General features: G+C 30.4%; 1 protein-coding gene across 1 annotated transcript; it reads left to right on the forward strand.

The window, feature by feature from the left end:
- Window positions 1–9,072: 9,072 nt before the first annotated feature.
- Window positions 9,073–21,218, forward strand: LOC107613352 (TMV resistance protein N). Its single transcript, XM_016315317.3, is given in 9 exon segments — window positions 9,073–9,942; window positions 10,565–10,834; window positions 10,960–11,157; window positions 14,948–15,076; window positions 15,204–15,728; window positions 18,458–19,232; window positions 19,234–19,575; window positions 19,722–20,000; window positions 20,410–21,218. Coding segments are annotated over 9 exon segments (4,044 nt in total). The 5' UTR covers window positions 9,073–9,199; the 3' UTR covers window positions 21,193–21,218.
- Window positions 21,219–21,729: the final 511 nt, after the last annotated feature.

Here is a 21,729-nt window from a genome sequence, read left to right on the forward strand (position 1 = left end):
ACAGTTAAAAATCTTCATTAAATATATGAGGATAAAGGACATCCCAAATAAAGATCCTAGATCAAATTCTATGACAATTATACTACACCAGTTGAAGTTTAGCATATTTGCTTTCTATAAAATTTCTTATTCTTACTTTCATTGCCTTAATACCTTTTAATATGGATATTACTACTCTTCTACATCTTATATCATAAATGCATCTCAATAGGGAAACATATCATACAAACAATAAAGAATCCATGACAGAAAATTAGGGAACCGATTGCCAGAGAAATAGTTGTCCATGCCCAAAATAACAACAATAATCTTTTTAAGGTCAGGAGCTTTCACAAATAAGATTTTTCAGCAAGTCATCTTCATAGAAAAACAAGTAATATATTTGTGCATTAATGCAATATAAATGGAACTAGTTATTTTGTAAGTTCAAAATGTAATATAGAAGCATTTGAAAAATTACCTTGTGTGCCACAAGATATGGTGGAACATTCTCCTTTTGCAATTATTCTAGGGTTTGTGTAAGATTCATAATTTTCGAAAAATATCATTATAATAATTTATTTATTCATTAAAGACTTTATTTTTAGAAATTATTTTATTAAAAGTAATTAAATCAAATTTTGATAATTAAATTAGAAATTCTACTTAATTTTATAGTTATTGAATAATTTTTTATATGTAAATTATACAGCTTAACAGTTACAAAAGAATAAAAATTTTATACAATTTAGTTAAATAATAGAAATTTTAGAATTTAATATTTTAATTACTATAAATAGAAAATAAATTATATTGTTTCTAATTTTAAATTAGAATACTTGATTAAAAGTTGATTAGTAAATTGATAATTAAGTAATATTTTTAAGTAATTTTAAGATATCAAATTAGATTTCAAATTTATATAATATACTTTAATTTTATTAAAATTGACCAAACCCCAATTTACCCAAAATTCTTAATTTCACTTTTGTCCCAAATTAAACCCTAATTCTACCCTAACCCCTAGCCACCACCGCCACACCACTCCCCCTTTTTCCCAAAAGAAGCATAGCTTTAGAATAAACTAAGAAAGAAAAAGAGAAGGAAAATGGAAACAGGGGAAGCAGGGAAGGGAGAGTGAGATCCGAGAAAGCAAAGAGGAAGAGAGGGTTGCGTCGGGGAAGAAAAGGAGAGGAAGAGAGTTCTGAAGGAGAAGTGAGTTGCGCCGCAGGGGAGAAGAGGGAGGCCGAGGGTCACTGTCTTCGAAGCTTCTATCGTCACTGTGCAAAGCCGCCGCCATGATGAGAGGACATTTGACGGTTTAGAAATTCACAAATGAAATCTCGTTGCAAGTATAGTTTCTAAACCAACAATAATTCTTTCATACAAAAGATTGTTTGTCACAAGTAACAAACCCCTAAATTTATAAACCGAAGTATTCAACCTCGGGTCGTTCTCCCTAGGAATTACAATGAAGTGTCTTGTTATTGGTTATAGAGCTATGTTTGGGGTTTTTGAGATAAGAGACATGAAATGTAAATGACAATGAAAATAAACTAACAACTACAAAGGTCTTAGCAAGGTTTGGTGGTCAAGGATCTCTATCCTAATCACTAACCACAACATGAGAATTGGCAAGGACCAACCCCACTAAGTCATCCTCTAACTAATAGTAAAGGAAAGTCAAGTGAGCTATGTCAATCCAAGACCATAAGTCCTAGTTCTACACCAAATCAATTAGTGAGATCTAGAGTTAATGGCTCCCAATTGTCAATCACTTGGACATTAGTAACTCAAGAGTTCCTAAGTTACCTTCCCAAGCCAAGAGCACTAAAATCTACTCTAAAATCCAACCAAGCATTTTATCAAACACTTAGAAGGCATAAAAGGAAAGCATAGTAAAAAGTGCAAGGAAAGTAAATCTACACTACTCAATTGCAAGAAATTAAACAACAACAAATCAAATGAACAATAAAGGAATATAAAAACATAAATTACATTGAAATGAAAATAGAAGAAACAAAAGTGCATGAACATAAAAGTAGAGAATCACAAGAATGAAATATAAAATTAGAGAGAGGAGAAGAAGAGGAACAAGAATTGATAAAGAAAAAGTAAATCAAAGCATGAATTAAATATAAATCTAAGAAATTCTAATCTAGATCTAACCTACTCCTAATCCTAGAGAGAAGTGAGAGCTTCTCTCTCTAAAACTAACTTTCCCTCAAAAAACTAATCTAAAACTAAAATATGAAGTAAGTGTGTTGATTCCTATTCAATCCTTGGCTTAAATAGCATCATAAATGAGTTGGAATGGGCCCACAAGGCTTCTAAAATCGCTAGCCACGTATTGCTTTAAGTGGGTCATATGGCAGCAACAACGCGTGCACGTACAGTGCACATACGCGTCACCATACATGTAGCAACTATGGCAAATCTTATATCGTTTTGAAGCCCCGGATGTTAGCTTTCCAACGCAACTGGAACCACATCATTTAGACTTCTTTAGCTCAAGTTATGGTCATTTAAGTGCAAAGAGGTCGGCTTAACAGCTTTTGCGATTCCTTCATTTCTTCATGAGTTCTCTATTTATACATGCTTTTTCTTCATTCCCTTGATCCAATCTTTGCCTCCTAAATCTGAAATCACTTGGCAAACACATCAAGGTATCTAATGAAATCAAAGGTAAATCAAGATTAAACAATTAAGGACCTAAAAAGCATGTTTTCACTCTTAAGCACAATTAAAGGAGAATTTACAAAACCATGCTATTTCATTGGATAAATGGGAGAAAGGTTGACAAAACCCTCTAAATTCAATACAAGATAAACCCTCCAAATGGGGTTTATCATGCCATCGTCCTTATCGCGGGCTGCTGCTGCTGCGCGTGATTGCCGCTGTCTCTGGGTCCGTCACCGTTGAGCAGAGTCGCCGCCTCTGGGTCCGTCACCGCTGTTGTTTCTTCCGCCATCGTCGAGCTCGACCCTGCGCCTCACCGTCGTGTTGCTAGTAAGGGAGAAGGGAGCGCGACCGATAGCCATGGACGGAGAAGAGAGCGCGCATGCAGAGGAGGTGAAGTCGTCGTTGTCACCGTCACGTGTTGAGTCGCCGCGTGCCCAGCCATCATCGCCGCCGTTCCTCCACCGTCGCCGAAGGTCCATCACCGCAACTGAAGCCTCTGCCTTCTCAAGACCTGCGCCGTTGCTGTGATTTTCTCCTGCCGTTTGGTTCTGATTCAGTGGAAATCCATTGCGCCAGATCTATCCTAAGTGGTTCACGCCGATTCTGTTCTTACCGGCGGTGAGAACCGCCGGAGCTGCGACTGTGCTGCTCTTGGTTCCTTGCTATGCGGTAAGTTGCTTTTGCCTCGAAAACTCCTTTGTTACTGTTCTGTTATAGATTATCAAGTTTTACGCGACGTTAATATTTTAGGGTTGAACTATGCTCTTGTGTGCTGTGCTTAGAGATTGTGATTGCTGGGGAATGGTCGGATTTGATGCCGCCACTGTGAAATCAGAGTTTTAAGGGTTTTGTCGCGTAATTAAGTCGCGAACGAGGTAGGGGTGCTTTTCTTAAACTTGTTTTACCTTCCAAAGTTGTTATAAATCGATATTAATGTGTAAGATATATTTTTGTGATTTCGTAAGTCTTATGAATTGAATTGAGTTGCTTTGGATGAAAGAGATTATTAGTTCGATTGATTGATTGATCGTTTGAGAAAGTTGAATAATCAGATTAGTTGATTGATGTTGTTAAAGTGGTTTTCCTTGAATTATTAGAAGAGATTTATTATTGGTATTTGGTTTAATTTTGGAAACAATTTGGTTTTAGAAAAGATTTAATATTGAAACTTGATTTGGTATTGAACCCGGTTTGATATCGAAATTTGATTTTGAAACAAATTTGGAAAGGACTTGATATTGGTAAATGGTTTGTTTATTGAGAATGGTTTGCTATTTTGGAAATGATTCGAAAGAAGTTTGAGGAATGATTTAGTTTGAAACTATTTGAGAAGACCGAGAATTCTTAATTATTGATTGATGCTGTTGATTGAATTTGGTTTAAATTGTGATTTATAGGATTCGTTGATTGAATTTTGGATTTTGTAATTCTTTTGGGTTGAGTGTTGTTGTTGTGATAATGGTTATTGGAAATGATTTGAATGATAAATAGGTGTTTGGTTTGTTCTGGATGGGACCCAAAAAGGGTGGCAGTGTCCGAATTTTAAAGGAGATGCTGCCGAAATTTTATAAAATTGGAAATTTTATTTGAAGTAAGTAATTAGAAAGGTTTCTTTTTAAACATTATATGTTTTAAATTGATTTATTTATCAAAGAAAGAATTATGTTTTGAATTGGAATTGTTAATGGACGGAAAAGAAAGAAGGATAATGAGAATTTTCTTTGAAATATGGTTTTTGAATGAATTTGGAAATGAGATTTGGATTGATGAATGATTATGATGTTGAGAATGTTGAGATATGATCTTTGAATTATTCATATGGCTTATGAATTTGAAATATCTGAGATACGATGTTCCCTGGATTAAGTGCCGTGGCTTGCCACCACGTGTACCAGGTTGAAAACTCGATACTCTGTTGACCCTACGACGTAAGTGTGACCGGACACTATATAAATTCCCAGGAATGTTACCCCCATTGAGCAATATTGATTATTTGAGAAAAAAAATTATGCATAGACTCTTGGGGATGCACGTTGGAGGACAGTCTAGGTTCAATTCAGACTTGCCGAGTTGGCTGGATAACCGACAGATGAACCTCATCAGCCATAGGACAGGCATGCATCATATGCATCTGTATGCTTTGCTTGAGTTTGAACTTGTTTTGGTTTGCCTAATTGTTAAACTGTTCTTAACTGCTACTTGAACTACTTGCTGTAACTGCTACCTAAACCTGTGCTTTCCTTGTCTATCTTGCCTGTGTTTGTCCTGGCATGCTACATTTGAGAATGAACTTTGGTGTTGAATTAATGATTGTGTTGTTTGATTGTGTGGTTGGTTTCTGATTGAGATTTTCTTATAAGAAAGGAAATGTTTCGTATTTCTGAAAGATTAAACATTGTTTCTTTGAAAAGGTTTTGAATGATTACCTGTTGGTTTTTAAAAGATTCATAAGGTAATGATAATCACTGAGCTTGAAAACAGTTTTCTTATTAAATATCTTCTTATGAAAACTTTGAAACTCCGTGGTGAGATCGTGTGGTTAGGTTCTCACCCCCTACAGCTTTACCTTTTCAGGAATCGGATGAAGAATCATTATGAAGAGTTATACTGCGTTTGGTTTATATGTTGCTGTATTAATTAGATTATTTTCTTCCCTTGTCTTTATTATTACAATTTTGTAAGAGGGATAGGAGTTGTATGTTATATATATATATATATATATAAGATATTATGCAAGGAGTCTTGTATATGAATCTATGCCTGTTGTTTTTTTTTTTTTCTTCTTAAGATAAAGTATTTATTTCCGGTTTTCAAAGAAATCAGCGATACGGTGTCGAGTCACAGGCTCCTATTTTGATATTAAGTATATAAAGTAGTCGTGATACTTCTTGCTATCAGAGTGGCGCAGTCGGAAGCGTGACATTCTGATAGTGAGGGTGTTACAGTTTGCAAGAAGATGATTAATTATAAGCCTCAAATTAACCCAAACAAATTCATGCAAACATAGAGTATGTCAGTGACATGATTGACACTAAATCTCTACTGCTGAATTCTGTTTTATAGAGGGGTGGACTAAGATATTATAAGAGAGAGATTATGAATGTACCTTTTCATAGGCAAGGGCGTCTGGTTGTGCAAAGAAATTTGACATTAGCTCATCATGATTGCTCCCTACCTCACCTGCACGAAGTAAATCAATTATAAATTGTGGTTAGACTACAATATCGTAACTAAAAAATAAAGTTTAAATTCTATACACCCTTCAACATAAAATGTAACACCCTACTACACAGAGCTTTACGCGTAAGTTGTAGAACAGAGGTAGTGTGGTGTTACGGACCTCTAATCATAAAATACTTACGTATAATAGTGGAAAAATATAATATACTAGGAGCCTTGAAAAATGGGTAAAACAAAAATCACAAAATAAAAAGCGCAACGCTCAGGAAACAGAATTACTTCCGTGCCAAAAAAACCTAAAGGTTATAGATATGAATAAGCGAAAGAGTGAATAGAGAGCCAAGAATACAGCATAATTAGCCCTTGACTCAACCTGCGAAGCCAAGGCTGGCCGGAGAATATTTACATATGTATACAAGTATCCCAAAATACCCAAAATACAGAAATAAGGCCCTAACTCTCCTTTAACCTCTATGAGGGACAAAATAATCAAGTTTCTTAGAGAGAAAGCTAAGTACATTCGGACTTGAAACTGGGCTTTAGCACAGTGAAGAAGGTTGATGGCTTTAGCATTCAGCTCCATCTTCTTCTTGTCGTCATCATTCCATTTAGCTTCTTCTTTTGGAGTCATCACTCCATCAGCACTTATTTTTGTTGGAATCTTGGGACCGCTTACAATAATTTTCCATATGTTATAGTCAATGAATTGGATGAAGATCCTCATCCTCTCTTTCCAGTAGGCATAGTTCTTCCCGTTGAAGAAGGGAGGCCTATTGTTTGACTGGCCTTCAGTTAGAGTGTATGCAACTGTGGTTGTGCCCAAGTTGTTCGCCATTGGACCTTTACTCCAAGTGGTGAAGCTTGATTCTTGAGACCAAAGCTCTTGATACCAATTGAAGGTTGTAGAAGACTTAGAGAAAAGGGGGTTGAATCTATGGCCTTCTTTTACTTTAATGAAATTACCCCTTTAAAACAAATATTCAATCTGAATATGTTTGAACTCAGCAGCGAAAAATTTATGAGACAATTTCATTTTGTCTCATGACTATCAGAAAAATAGAACAGAGCAGGGAAGAGAGAAACTGACACCATCATGTATCCTGGTTCGATTGCCTTGTGCTATGCAACTTACATCCAGTCTCCACCACAACAGTGGTAGAATTTCCACTATAGTTAAGGTATTGCATACACCAATTTCACAAGATTAACACAATCCTTTCACACTCAAGTTCTAACCTAACTTGACTTGGCTATACTAATACCTAACTCTTCACTCTTAGTGCTAACCCAACTAAGAAAAGGATACCTCACTAGTACAAGATACAAGACACAGAATCAACCTAAAGAAATCTGAAATCACTCTAGGCTTTTTCACTCAAGTGTTTCCCTCTGCCTTTTTCACTCTTAGGCTTTTTCAATGAACTCTCTCATTCAGCCTTTTACCTCAAGAAATTACAGAAAGATAAATATTGAAAAGAAAAATACAATCTATAAAACATGAAGGAGATTGATGCTTCAACAGCCTCTTTGCTATGTGATAAACCAGATTTGGTTGCCTCTGATTTAGTTCCTCATTCTGGCGGAATGCTCCTTTGACTAGGAAGCATTGTCCAAGTAGATGAACTTCTTCAGAGAACTCTTATCAGAACATGAACCTCAAAACACTGGTTATCTCTTCTTAGCTTCAAAATGATGAAAAATCTTCTTTTGTATCTCCTTGCATGTTGCTGAGTTACTCTCTCCTAGGTCAATTCTCGAGCTGTGTGCTTCACCAACTCACCATATCACCTTTTTTTAGTTAATCCTCAAATTAGGAACTTTGGTTCTGACCTCCTATGTTGACCGAAAGCCACAGGACAGTAGAAATAAATATTTTTAATGGTAAACTCAGATCTTGGCCATTGAAACACTACTTGGTCCCCAAGACATATTTTTTACCATAGATTTACAGCAGTGTTGAACAGAGATCATCTTTCCCATGTAACCTAATTTGGAGTGACAGAGAGTTGGAGAAGAGGAGAAGAAATCACGATGCATGCAAGAGGAAATGAGTTACCTTTGACCTCTGCCTTAGCTTGATGTGGTTTGAAATGGTTGATTAGACCGCTGCCTTTCAAGCTTAACCTTTCTCTTTCTTTCTTCTTTAGTGAACAACTTAGGAACTAAGCTCTCTCTCACTTCTCTGATTTCTGACCAAGAGGGAAAAAGGTGAACGTTGCTTTTGGTGAAAGCAAATAGGAGGAAGTTGCTTGCTAACGGGCTTGGATCGAATATCATTCATGTAGCCCGTTTAATTTCATTTGCTTTGACTCCTTTTGGGCTGTTTATTGTTTTGTAACCAACCAGCAGATTTCATTTGCTTTATATTGGGTTGCTACAACAATGATTTTTGGCCTGCAATACTCAACCAAAATAATCAAAACTAATTGGGTGATTAATTAGCCCAATAATCTAATGTTTGTCATCATCAATTATGTTAGTTAATTTCTTAACTCAACAAATCACTATATGTTTTTTTAATTTATTAATTTTGTTTACTTAATACAAATCCGAAAATGTATGTAATGCATTAAGTAACAGCGTTTGAAACACATTTTTCAAAAAAAAATAGTCAAAACTTAAGTAAATTTTACAAAGCAATGTTAAAATAAAAAAATTCGAGTTAAAAATATATTGCAGCGATTGGGAGAAAACTGCTTCTAAAAGAGTACCTAGTATTGAGCATCGTATTAACCGCTACGAAATCAACATTTTGCGGCGGTTAAAACAAAACTGCTGCAAAATGAGAAGTTTTTGGTAGTCCCTCCCTAATCTGTCGCAACAACCGCTATTATATGTCCGCCGCTATCTGCCAGTTTTTTTTAGTGATATTCCGGGGTTCATTCGCAGTCCCTTGAATTTCTCCGCTGCTTCCTGTTTATGTTGCGGTTGTCAAATTCTCTTTTCTAGTCTAGTGGCGTTATTTTAACAATCTTCACTTAAGATTTCCAAGAAATAATTAGTGAGAAATTAAACTCAATAGATCTAATAACAAAGGAAAAAAAACCCCGTTGACAAGCAAAGAAAACGAACTTTAAAATATATATGTGTATGATCCTTACACTACATTTTTTTAAAGAATGATTAGTTATTTTTAATGCGTAGTAGCATCGTGTTACACCGTTGACTTACTGGGCCAATCATTGTCCGATTAATAAGCTTCATCACCTTCTCCACGAAATCTTTCTTCATTATTTTTTTCACCAGTTCGCCTCTTAACAGAAACAGCTGGCCGCTTATTTCTTTGAGTTGTTGCCGTGTGAATATCGGATCTGATGAGGATAGTTGTGCGCACATTCTGTTGGAAGTACGAAAGAAAATGGAGTCATCAGTCGAGAGCGCATCATCAACTTCCGCCGGTTGGTCATGGACGATTTGCCTTTTCACCTTAGGTGTGTTTCTTGGTACATTCATGCCAAGCATGTTCCTCTCTTGGAAATCATCCCTGGAGAGGAAGATCCTGCGGGGCTTATTTGGTTATCGGTCATCATCTTTCGCGCCAGCGTGTCCTCCTCTTCCCATGGAAGAGATAGCTGTCACTAATGAGGAACCTTCAACATCCAAGAGCATTATTGAAAGGAAATCATTACTGCAGCAGAACGACGACTACAAATATGATGTGTTTCTAAGTTTTATAGGTACTGACTCCAGCAAAAATTTTACTCGTTTTCTTAACCAATCTATGATCGGCAAAGGTATTTCCACCTTTAAGGTTAACAAGAGGCTAGATGAAGAAGCAATAGATCCAATACCACCACAACATATCTTGCAAGCAATTAGAGCTTCACGGATTTCTATAGTTGTCTTCTCAAGAGATTATGCTCGATCAACCTGGTGTTTGGAGGAATTGGCTACCATCATGGATTGCAGTAAAGACCGGTTGAATCAAGTTGTTTTTCCGGTTTACTATGATATGGAGCGGATTCATGTGCAACGTCAGACTGGGGCATACGAAGATGCCTTTCTTTTGCATTCAAAGAAATTCAAACGGCAAGAGGTTGACCGATGGAGGAAAGCTATGGATGACTTGACCAATTGGAGATATTGGATCATAAAAAAAAGGTATACTTATTAAAACCGTTCTTCTGTTTTTTGATCGTGTATTCTATTCATGAGTCATCATTGTAATGCTTTGTGCAAAAGACTATCAATAAATCAAAGCTTAAGTAAGAAAGCTTTGATCATCTTAAGTAGAATAAACTATTATTTTCCTACGTTTTTATCACGTTATAAGGCGCAATACAGTCTCTTAATCCATATAGCCAACTCACCTAGGATTTAGTTCTCATCTAAATAACTTAATTAAGCTATTTTTACAAAAAAAATTTAAATAATAAATATTTATATTAAAAAATAATTTATAAATAAATTATTTTATATTTAATTTTTAATTTTAAAAATATTTATTTTTAAAAAATATAATAAAAAAATTATTATAAGAGAAGTTATTTTTTTTAATTATTCTAAAAATATTTAAATAATTTTTTAAAAAAATTATAATTTAATTTTAAAATTTACACCAAATATTAATATTATTATTTTTTATAAATTAAAAATTAAAAAGAATAATTTTTAAAACTTTTCAAATGGTTTGCAACGCTAATAAGATGGGATAAAGGTTTGTCGTTGTTGTTTTCTTCATGATAGTATTAGTCACTTTATTTTTACATCTTTTTTGATACAGTTCAGAAATTAAGGATAGTGAGAGTCTCGTTCAGCAGGTGTTAAACAAATTAGTTTCTAAATTGTCAAGGTGTGATTCTGATGATTTGGTTGGAAATCAACTCCCCCCGAAGGTGACGAATAAAGATAGCCACTTAAGCATGATCACTCTGATTTCCAACGCTAATATGTATGAATCTCCAGTGTCCATTGGCACTGATTGCTCTCTGATTTCCAGTTCCACGCTTCCCAAAATCTCATCTCCCACTGCACCATCACTCTCTAAATACCGGTATATTGTATATATATAATGAAAATCTTCAGTTTATTAATTATTTATTTGCCTGAATTGATGTAGTCCGGTATATACTTTCATCTTAATAAGAAAAAATGATCTAGTTTTCCTTTCTGTTCCAGGTCTCATTATTCTTCTTCCTATAGTACCTATACACCAAGTTATGCGCCAACGTGGAATATATCATATCCATCGCGGTCAAGCTCTGCTGATGATTCGGTTCGGTTACGACCCTCCATGGGCTCCAAGGTCATTAACAGTAACCAGTCGGGCCAGCAAAATCCACCTCTCCGGGCTAATAATTTCCTTTCCTCTCACGTGTATGCATTCTCTCTCTAACCATATCACAGAGTTAATTATCTCTTGCTATTCGGCTTACGACACCTACACGCCACTCTAACCCATTTAAACACGACTAATATAAATGAGAGACTATACGGGATTTTTTTTATATATAAATTTAAAATAATATTATATATTTAAATATTTTTTATTATTTAAATCTAATTAAATGGATCTAATATAACAAAAATCATTTATAACTAATATTATTTTAAGTTTTATTATTTAATTTAGTTATACTTAATTTATAAAAAGATTTAAACGTATTACTCATAAAGTTAGGAGTTTCAATTTTTATGTCCAAACTAGTTATGGTTCATCTAATAGACTATAACTATATGGATGGATCCGTTTATTTTTTAAAAAAAAACGATTGGATAAAAAATCTAATTATAAGTTAAAAAAATGAATAATTATCCAAATCAATTCCTAAAAATTTTAAAATTGGATATTTTAGTTCTCAAGAAAAATTAATACATTTTATTCCGGCAGACAAATTAGTCTCCAGTTCATTTTTCGACAAAATAATTACCCAAGTCAGTCCCCAAAGATTTTAAAAATGAACATTTTAGTCCCCAAAAAAAATTAATATACAAATTAATCCCTAACGTTTCTCTCTGTTAGACATAACAGTTCTCCGTCCAAAAATAAAATAAAATAATAATAATAATAATAATAATAATAATAATAATTATTATTATTATTATTATTATTAATTGTAAAATAATATTGTACTATATTTTTTTGTATTTTTTAGAAAAAAATAATGATAAATTTATTCATTAGTTTCTTATATATATATAGTCACTCAACAACAACAACAACAATAATAATAATAATAAAATTATTAGAGATTATTCTATAAAATATTTAAAATTAAAATCATTTAATATTTTTGTATTTAATATAATTAAAAGATATGCTATGTAAAAAAAAATATGTTTGTATTAAAAAATATGTATTAAAAGAAAATATTTTAATTTGGATTTATATTAAATATATTTTTTTAATACAAACATATTTTTTAAAATAGTACATATTTTGATTATATTAAATACAAAAATATCAAATGATTTTAACCTTAAATTTCATGTAAATAATCTCTATTATTATTATTATTAGTATTGAGTGAATATATATATATATATATATATATATATATATATATATATATATAAATCTAATGAATAAATTTATCATTATTTTTGTCCAAAAAATACAAAAAATTATGGTACAATATTATTATGTAATTAATAATAATAATAATAATAATTAATTAATTAAATTATTAGAGATTATTTTACAAAAAATTCAAGATTAAAACCATTTGATATTTTTGTATTTAATATAAATCCAAATTAAAATATTTTTAATACATATTTTTTAATACAAACATATATTTTTTTTACATAAGACATCTTTTCATTATATTAAATACAAAATATCAAATGGTTTTAGCCTTAAATTTTTTGTAAAATAATCTCTAATAATAATAATAATAATAATAATAATAATAATAATAATAATAATAATATTATTATTATTATTATTATTATTATTATTATTATTATTATTATTATTATATAAGAATTTAATGAATAAATTTATCATTATTTTTGTTAAAAAATACAAAAAATATAGTACAATATTATTGTGGAATTAATAATTATTTTATTTTATTTTATTTTTAGACGGATGACTATTATGTTTAACAGAGAGAAATGTTGGAGATTGATTTGTACATTAGTTTTTTTGGAGACTAAAATGTCCATTTTTAAAATCTTTGGGAACTGATCTGGATAATTACTCTGCCGGAAAATGAACTGGGGACTGATTTGTCTGCCGGAATAAAACTTTGGGGATTGATCTGTGTATTAATTTTTCTTGGAAACTAAAATGTCTAATTCTAAAATCCTTGACGACTGATTTGGATAATTATTCTAAAAAAATTAAAATTATAAATAAAAGATTTTAAATAAATAAAATTTTTTTAGCGAGAGGATTGAATATTTGAATTGAATATTTGGGTTATATTAAAAAAAAATATTTTCTTAATACAAAAAATTAAATATATCACCCATTCTTTTAGTAGATTATCATGTTTAACCAGTTATTTTTTTAGATTAATCAAATTTAGTCCATTTAATATGAAATTTTAAATACGTATAATTTTAAAGGTAAAAATCAATCAATTTAAGTGGATAAATGGATTGGCCCAATAAATTTATTCCATTTTAACGATTTTATTTACAGAGGCACCATACAATAAAAATTCATAGATATAATTATTTTAATTTTTTATAAAATAAGACAACGTGGCATATATATATATATATATATATATATATATATATATATATATATATATATATATATATATATATATATTTTAAATTAATTATAATAATATTTTTAATATTTTATTAATATTAAGGTACATACTACTGTTTTTAGTTGTTGTTAACGTCTTTTTGATTATTTAAAAGATTTTAAGATAGGTTTTGTTTTAATAAATAATAATATATGTTATTTTAAAATTTATTTAAAAAATACATGTCAAGAATAATGTTTAATACGTTAATTATGTATGTGGTGATATTTAGGTTTGTTTAAAAATGTGTAAAAAAATATTTTTTATTTTTTATTAATATATTTGGATAATATGCGTGCTAAATAAGTGTAAATAAGTGTAAAATAAATATTATGTCTAAAATATGTCTAATATACATAACACGAAAACTCAATAAAATGTATGTACTTCATATCTTTTTGGTTATTTCTAAATAACTAATAATTGAGAGTGTTAATTTATTTTAATAATTTTTTAATATTTAAATGAGTAAAAAATTTAAATATACATGTTGAGTTTTAAAATATAAAAAGGATAAAAAAATTTAAATGTATTTTATTAAAAAATTAGCAACATAATTAAGATAATATTTTAGGACTCCTAATATTTTTTCTAAAATAAATTTCTATTAAGACAAATATTTATTTAGATATACTAAGATTTGATTTTTTAAAGTTTTTATTTTTTGAAAATAATTTATCAAATCTGACTTTTGAAAGATTATTTTTTTAAAAATGATAGTATCTTAATAATAAATCAAATTAAAAGTTGCTTTCAACAAAAACAAGTAGCAACAATTAAATTCGTAAAATCATTTTAAAATTTTAAAATATCATAATAAACATAAATATAAAAGTAAATTTAGATATTTATTAATATATAAGATTATATTAGATTTTTTTAATTTTAATAAGTATAAAATAATTTTAAAAAACTTTCTCTTAAGTATTAAAAAATATCCCTCATTTTTTAAAATTATAAATATAAATATATATTTTTTATTTATGAAGTATAAAATAAGGTATTTATGCTTTTGAACCGTTCTTGAAAAAGTTTATGAATTAAAACATTATTTTATACTGAATTTTAAAAAAAGAAAACATTTATTCTGACAATAAAAATATAAGAGAAGTCATTTTATATCCAAAAATTTGTTTACAGATACAAAGCATTTAATGCTATAGTGATTTTTGTTTTGGTATCTAAATTATTTTTTATAATAAAAAATTAAATATTTAAAATGTATTAGATATTAACTAATTATTTATTTTAAAAAATTAGACACCATTTATAAGCACCCTAGAGCTTACCTAGAACTAATATAAACACTATACATTTTGTTTTAAAAATATATAAATAATTTACCTCCTTAAATATTTGACTGAAAATAATTTGTTTTGAATTATATACATTGTCAGAAATGAGAGAACAACACCGGCATCAACATCAAGAATGAGCAAATCAGATTCACACTTTTCGTTTGCCACAAGTAGTCCCCGAGCTTCATCAGTTGCAGCTCTTCCAAGTACATTTTTGGTAGCACCTAGGTATATATACCAGTAGTGATGTATAAACCAGTTTCTATTAGGTTTTAATCGGATATAGTTCGAATAATTATTCTGTTTTTCTTTTGTGTGTTTGTGTGTGTTTTTTTTTTTTTTTTTCATCAAGTAGGTTTGGCCCATTATTGGATAATAAATTCTCAAGTTCAAATATTGCATCAGCTTCCATTAGTAACCAAAGTGGAAAATCATCATCACAACAACGGCTCTACAAATATGATGTGTTTCTAAGCTTCAGAGGCAAAAGTACTCGCAACAACTTTGCTAATCATCTATGCAATTGTCTCATCAGGCTTGGTATTTCCACCTTCAGTTATGATAAGAGGGGCGAGAAAGAAGGAGATTGCATTATTCTTCCATCACAGGTCTTGCAAGCAATTCAAGATTCACAGATATCTATAGTTATCTTGACAAAAGATTATGCTGACTCAATCTGGTGTTTGGAGGAAATGTCAGCTATAGTTGATAATAATAGCCACCTTCGAGGATTAAACAAAGGTATCATCCCAATTTTCTATGATTTGGAGCATTTTAGTGTTAGAATGGACAAGCGACTGCACAGGGATGCTAGGGTTCATCGATGGAAGAATGCATTGATGTCTTTGGCCAATTTGCAAGGTCAATCTGTAAGAAATAAGTAAGTATATATATACATATCAGCTATCTCTTAATTTAATTGTTGAGAAATATTAGGACAAACACTTTTCATTAATATTAATTAGCTAATACTTTTAATTAATATTTTTTATATTTTTAAGAATTAATATTTAGTATTTTAAATTTAAAATTTAATACTTAAAACATAAAACGTTAATCTTAAAAAAATCATTTGTCTTCTCTTGCTTGTTTGCAAAATATGTGGTTCTATTATTGAATGCTTCATGGTGGTCATGCTTTGCAAAACACTATTCATCTTGCCATGCTTAACTAGCCAAACTACATATTTTCTCATATAAGTTTTGTTATCCGGAATTTAAATTGAAGAAATGGTATATACATTAATTTTGTGTATATTTTTTCATTTTGGTATTACAAGTAATGGATAAAAAATGAAAAAAAAAAAATATTTTATACTATAAAAAATATATTAAAAATAATATAAATATAATTTTTTGTTTTTAAAATTGTGATTGTGGATGTGGTGAATTCGTGATTACATTTTTTGCAGCCTGATTGTTTGTGTTCTCTATAAAAAATTAAATTTGCTGCAGCTTGTTGCCACTCTGATTATATATATTAGGGTCACATTGCTGTTTTCTTTTTTTCTTTATTCTTCTTCAACATTTTTTCCTTTTTTCTTTCTCTTTTATCTTTTATTTTGTGTTGTTTCTTAAGAAAAAAAATCTACGTATCAAAAGAGGGAGAAGAATAAGAAAAAAATGATGTCTTTGAGTTGTTTGGTAAACTTTTAAAAAAAGATTTTTTTTTTTGAGTAATTGTTTTTAAAAGATTTTGTAGAAAAGTAAAAGTAATTTTATATTTGAGTATCTCATACAAAAAGATCTTTTTATTTATCAATTATATTTAAGTATAACAATATAAAAGTATTTTCTTGTTTATTTATTATATGAAAAACAAATTTAACAAAAAGAAGATGTAAATTACATCCTCTCAAAAAAGATTTTTTTTTCTAGTATTTTTACTTTTACTACTAAAAATTTGCCAAACATACTAAAAAATGAAAAAAAAATTATCAAAATAATAACACCCAAACAAACACTTTATCTTCTTATATTATCATTTAATTAAAGATTAATTAAAATTTATTTGTACACTTAGATTTTTTTTTCCTTATATTTAATAGGTTAAGAATTATTTTGATCTTTATGATTTCGATCAAAAATAAAAATTATTCTTAATGTTAATTTTAAAAATTTAGCTAACCCGTGTCTTTAAGACATAGAAAAAACTTATTATTAATAAAAAATTTAAATATTTTTATTTAATAAATAAAAAATATACTAAAAATTCAAATTTTTTATATTTTTAATAAAAAAATTTTAATTTATAAACTTAACATATATTTTTAGAATATAGAATAAATAAACCTAATTTTAATTTTAAAAATATATTTTTTTTAATTTTAGACAAAAATATCTTCTTCTTCTACTCACTCACCATCCTCCTCAATTCTCCAATTTCAAAACATTCTTGCTCCGCTTTCCTCCCCAACATCCTTTATCCCTTCCTTCTACTTCCACCGTCACCTCTTTCCCTCCCACCATTGATACCGTCATTAGCACTCCTCCTTACCCACAATAACAATAACAATAACAACACCAACAGCCTTTAAAAAATTCAAACAAAGCACAGAGAGAGAGAGAGAAGCTGACGACCATGGGATCAAGGGGGCTGCTAGCTGCGTGCCGAGAGCAATCATGTGGCATCTTCCGCAGAGCAAGGTGGAAAAAGAAAGGGAATATTGTCATTGGATGTTTGCGGCGACGTATTCTCCAACGATTCTTCAATTATCGCAGCCGCCTCCTTCCTCTTTTTTTTCTCTTTCATTGGTTGATCTCTCTCTATCTCTTCTTCATCCTCTCCTTCTTTCCCCTTCTGCATCTCGCTCTTTCTTTCTCTTTGCTTCTTGATCGGCGATGGCTCTCATCTCCGATGACAACATTTATGACACCAAAAAAACAATTTTCCCTTTTAACAAAAATTTGTGACCTAAGGAATATATATTTTTAAAAAAAATTAATATTATAGATAATTTTAAATACAAAAATTACTTAGAAGACAATTCTGAGACTAAAATCATAAAGACCAAAATTCTCTTATTTAATCATCGTTTTTTAAATAGAAATTTTTCTTTTTCTTTTTAGAATTTAAATTTTATGCATATAAAAAATGTATATAAAATAATCAATCATGTATTATCATATTAATAATTAAATTAATTACTTAAAATATTATCTAAGTATATAAATCTAATCGAAAATATTTGGTAACCAAAGAAAATCAATCAAAAAAAGTCATAACTTGTCTTATTTAACATTTATTAGTTGTTGCGACAATTAATTAATGCTAAATATAGCAAGTTCTGACTTTTTTTTTTCTACCTAGCATTATCCAATCTAATTAGGGGTGAGAATGGGACGGGTAGAAGTGACTTTTTGCCCTATCCAATCTTGTCTTGCCCAACAATAATTTACATCAAACCCTTTTCGCTCTTACGTAGTAAAATGTTAAACATTAACTCTCTCTTGCGAATACCTGCTTTATCCCTACCTGCTATTATTTTTGAAATTATGGTGTTTCCACTCCTAAATCTAATTGTATAAAATTTTTTTACTCTGGTTATCAATATATTAAAATTAAAAAGTTTTTATGTAATCATTGTTCGGTTTTTCTGTTTCCTCTCAGGCCAAAATTTCAAGAGATTGAAAATATCATTAAGATGGTGATGAATAGATTAGGTCATAAATTCTCAAAGTCTAGTGATGGCCTAGTTGGGATACAACCTCGTATAGAATGTTTAGAAAATCTACTAAAATTGCATTCATCAGATGATGAAGATGATTTTCGAGTTCTTGGAATTTGTGGCATGGATGGAATCGGAAAGACAACTTATGCTTCAGTCTTGTATGACACAATCTTTGATCACTTTGATGTTTGTTGTTTCATTGAGAACGTAAGCCAAATTTACAGAGATGGCGACGCCATAGGTTTACAGCAAAAAATTCTTCACCAAATTTCAAATGAAGCAAATTTAGAGATACATAGTCTTTTCGAACTATCTGGTTTCATAAGGAAAAGACTATCTCCAAATCATAAGGTCCTTATAGTGCTTGACAATGTTGACAAACTGGAGCAGTTATTACAAAAATTGGGTATAAGTCCTAAATTGCTTGGAATAGGAAGTAGAATCATCATAACCACCAGAGATGAACATATTCTAAAAGTTTATGGAGCAGATGAAATTCACAAGGTTTCACTACTGGATTACAATGATGCTTATGAACTTTTCTTAAGACAAGCCTTCAAAGACAAATCAAGGAACAGTGGTTGTATGGAGCTAGTTCCTGAGATACTAGAATATGCTCAAGGTCTTCCATTAGCCATCAAATCTCTAGGATCTTTCTTCAGGACACGAGATGCTACTATTTTTGAATGGGAACATGCCTTTGAGAGCTTGAGAAAAAAATCCAAACAAAGCAATTTTGGACATTTTTCAAATAAGTTTTGAAGAACTACGTCCAAATGAGAAAGAAATATTTTTGCATATTGCTTGTTTCTTCCATGGGGAGAGGGAGGAGCATGTAAAGCAGATTCTAGATAGTTGTGAATTATTCTCTAGCATTGGAATTCCTGCCATCTTGAAGAAATCACTCATTACCATTCAAAACAAGGAAATTCATATGCATAAAATGTTACAAGAATTTGGGAGGAAAATGGTTAGAAACAATTATCCAGAAAACCCAGAATCTTGGAATAGATTGTGGCTTTACAAGGATTTTGAAAATGCCTTAACTTCAGAAACGGTAACCACTAATAACTAGTCATCACCTTGCAGAATTTAGATTCCATAATTTTTCTAATATAGAAAGTTTTAACATTTTATTTTAATTAATTTGAGCACTTACATTCTTATTTTATTTGGTAATATATATTTATTCTTGTTTTTCAGGGAACAAACAATAATGTTAAAGCCATAGTTTTGAGTAATAAAGATGGCATCTCTAATCAGTTGAGAATTAACAGACTGTCAAACATGAAGGAACTGAAATTACTCATATTATATCATGAAAATATTTCTGGAGAACTCAATTTTCTTTCCAACGACTTGCGGTATCTTTTATGGCATGGTTATCCTTTCTCTTCTTTGCCTTTATTTGAACCTTATAGTCGTCTTGTTGAATTGAATTTGCCAAATAGCAGAGTCAAACAACTATGGGAAGGCCACAAGGTAGTCCATTACACATGCATCTTGCTTCAATTCACCTCCAAAAGAAAGGAAATAAAACTATTTTCTTTAATACAACAACATTTTTACATTATTTAAAATTTGTTATCTAAATATTTAAAAAAATATTAATTTTGAACTTTTGATGCACTGTAAATATAAAGTAATTTTACACACATTCAATTGAGTGATGTTACATTATAAAAATAATTTTTTTTTGTTGATGGCGTGAATAAGAATAATTATTTGAGTGATGTTACATCATAAAATTAATTAAATTAATTATTTGTTCGATGATTCCGTGAATAATTATTCAAAAATATTATTAAATAATGGTATAAAATGTTTGTTAATGAGTATCAAACTTAAACTCTATTTTAAAATGCACTCAAAGCTCTTTCTTTGTTCACAGAATTTCCCATATTTGGAAAGGATGAATCTGAGCAACTCAACAGATCTTGAGGAGACGCCAAATTTTGAAGGGAGCCTTAATCTCAAAAGTCTAGATCTTACAGGATGCGAAAAACTAAGCCTAGTGGACCCATCAATTGCACTTCTTACAAAACTTGTTTTCTTGAGTTTGAGTGGTTGTATCAATCTGACCAGGCTCGATTTTGGCAACGGTGATTGTAAGTTGAGTTCTTTGAGAGTTCTACGCCTCTCTGGCTGCACAAAACTTGCAAGTACACCAGATTTTACTGGGCTTTCAAGTCTCAAGTACCTTGATCTTGAAGAAAGTATACATTTGTCAAGCGTTCATGAATCTATTAGTGCTCTTACATCACTCGAGTTCTTGAGTTTGAGAGGTTGCAAGTCTATTGTTGAGATACCTAGCAGCATCAATGATATGACATCTCTTCAAACCCTAGATTTAAACAGTTGTGTAAATCTGAAGAACGTTCCCCTGGGGCAAAAAGTTATTTCCTCCTCCATTCTAGAACGTATGATGTTTCTGGGCCTTCGAAATATACATAGGGTGGTAAGAGGAATTCCTGGTGCTATTGGAGAGTTAAAGTGCCTGGAAGGACTAAATCTACATAGAAGCTATTTTAGTTATGTACATAATATACGTAGAACTGAAAGGCTTCCTCAGTTAGAATATTTAAACTTGATGCGTGACTCTGAATCTAAAAGATCACGTGAACAATGGGGTCCTATTTCAAAACAGTATTCGCATCTTGTAATTATAAGTTAGGAAGTATATGTACTTTCTTGATGTTAGTTAGCTATTTGCACATGCATTGTTATCAAGACAAGCTGAGATGCAAACTTAAATATCTTTAGTTAAAATATGTTTATTGTGTCTGATTTTCTCTGGTAATAAACAATCCTAATGTTTTGGTTTTGATATTCTATTTTTAGTATTCTAGTTCCTCTTAATGGACAAGAAATTTCATATTAGGGTTTTAACTTTTGAATTTGATATTAACTTAGTAGGGACTATAAAGTATAAAGAGCCGACAAGAAATGGAGATGGATATAAAATTTTAAAATTCTAGACAAATTGTCTAATCAATTGAGATATTTACAAACTTATTAAAAGGATAACGGTTGGTCAAGTATTATAAAATGACTTATAAAAAATAATTTTAAAGATAAAATTTATATTTTTAAATAATTCATCCAAAACTTTAAATAACCTTATATGCATATAACAATTGGGGTAAAAAACGTAAACAAGCCAAGGGCAAAACAATTTGACACAAATAAGCCAAAGCAAAATTTGATTCAT

This window comes from Arachis ipaensis, chromosome B8 (assembly GCF_059453495.1).
Source record: "Arachis ipaensis isolate K30076 ecotype BB chromosome B8, ASM5945349v1, whole genome shotgun sequence".
Taxonomy (NCBI): domain Eukaryota; kingdom Viridiplantae; phylum Streptophyta; class Magnoliopsida; order Fabales; family Fabaceae; genus Arachis; species Arachis ipaensis.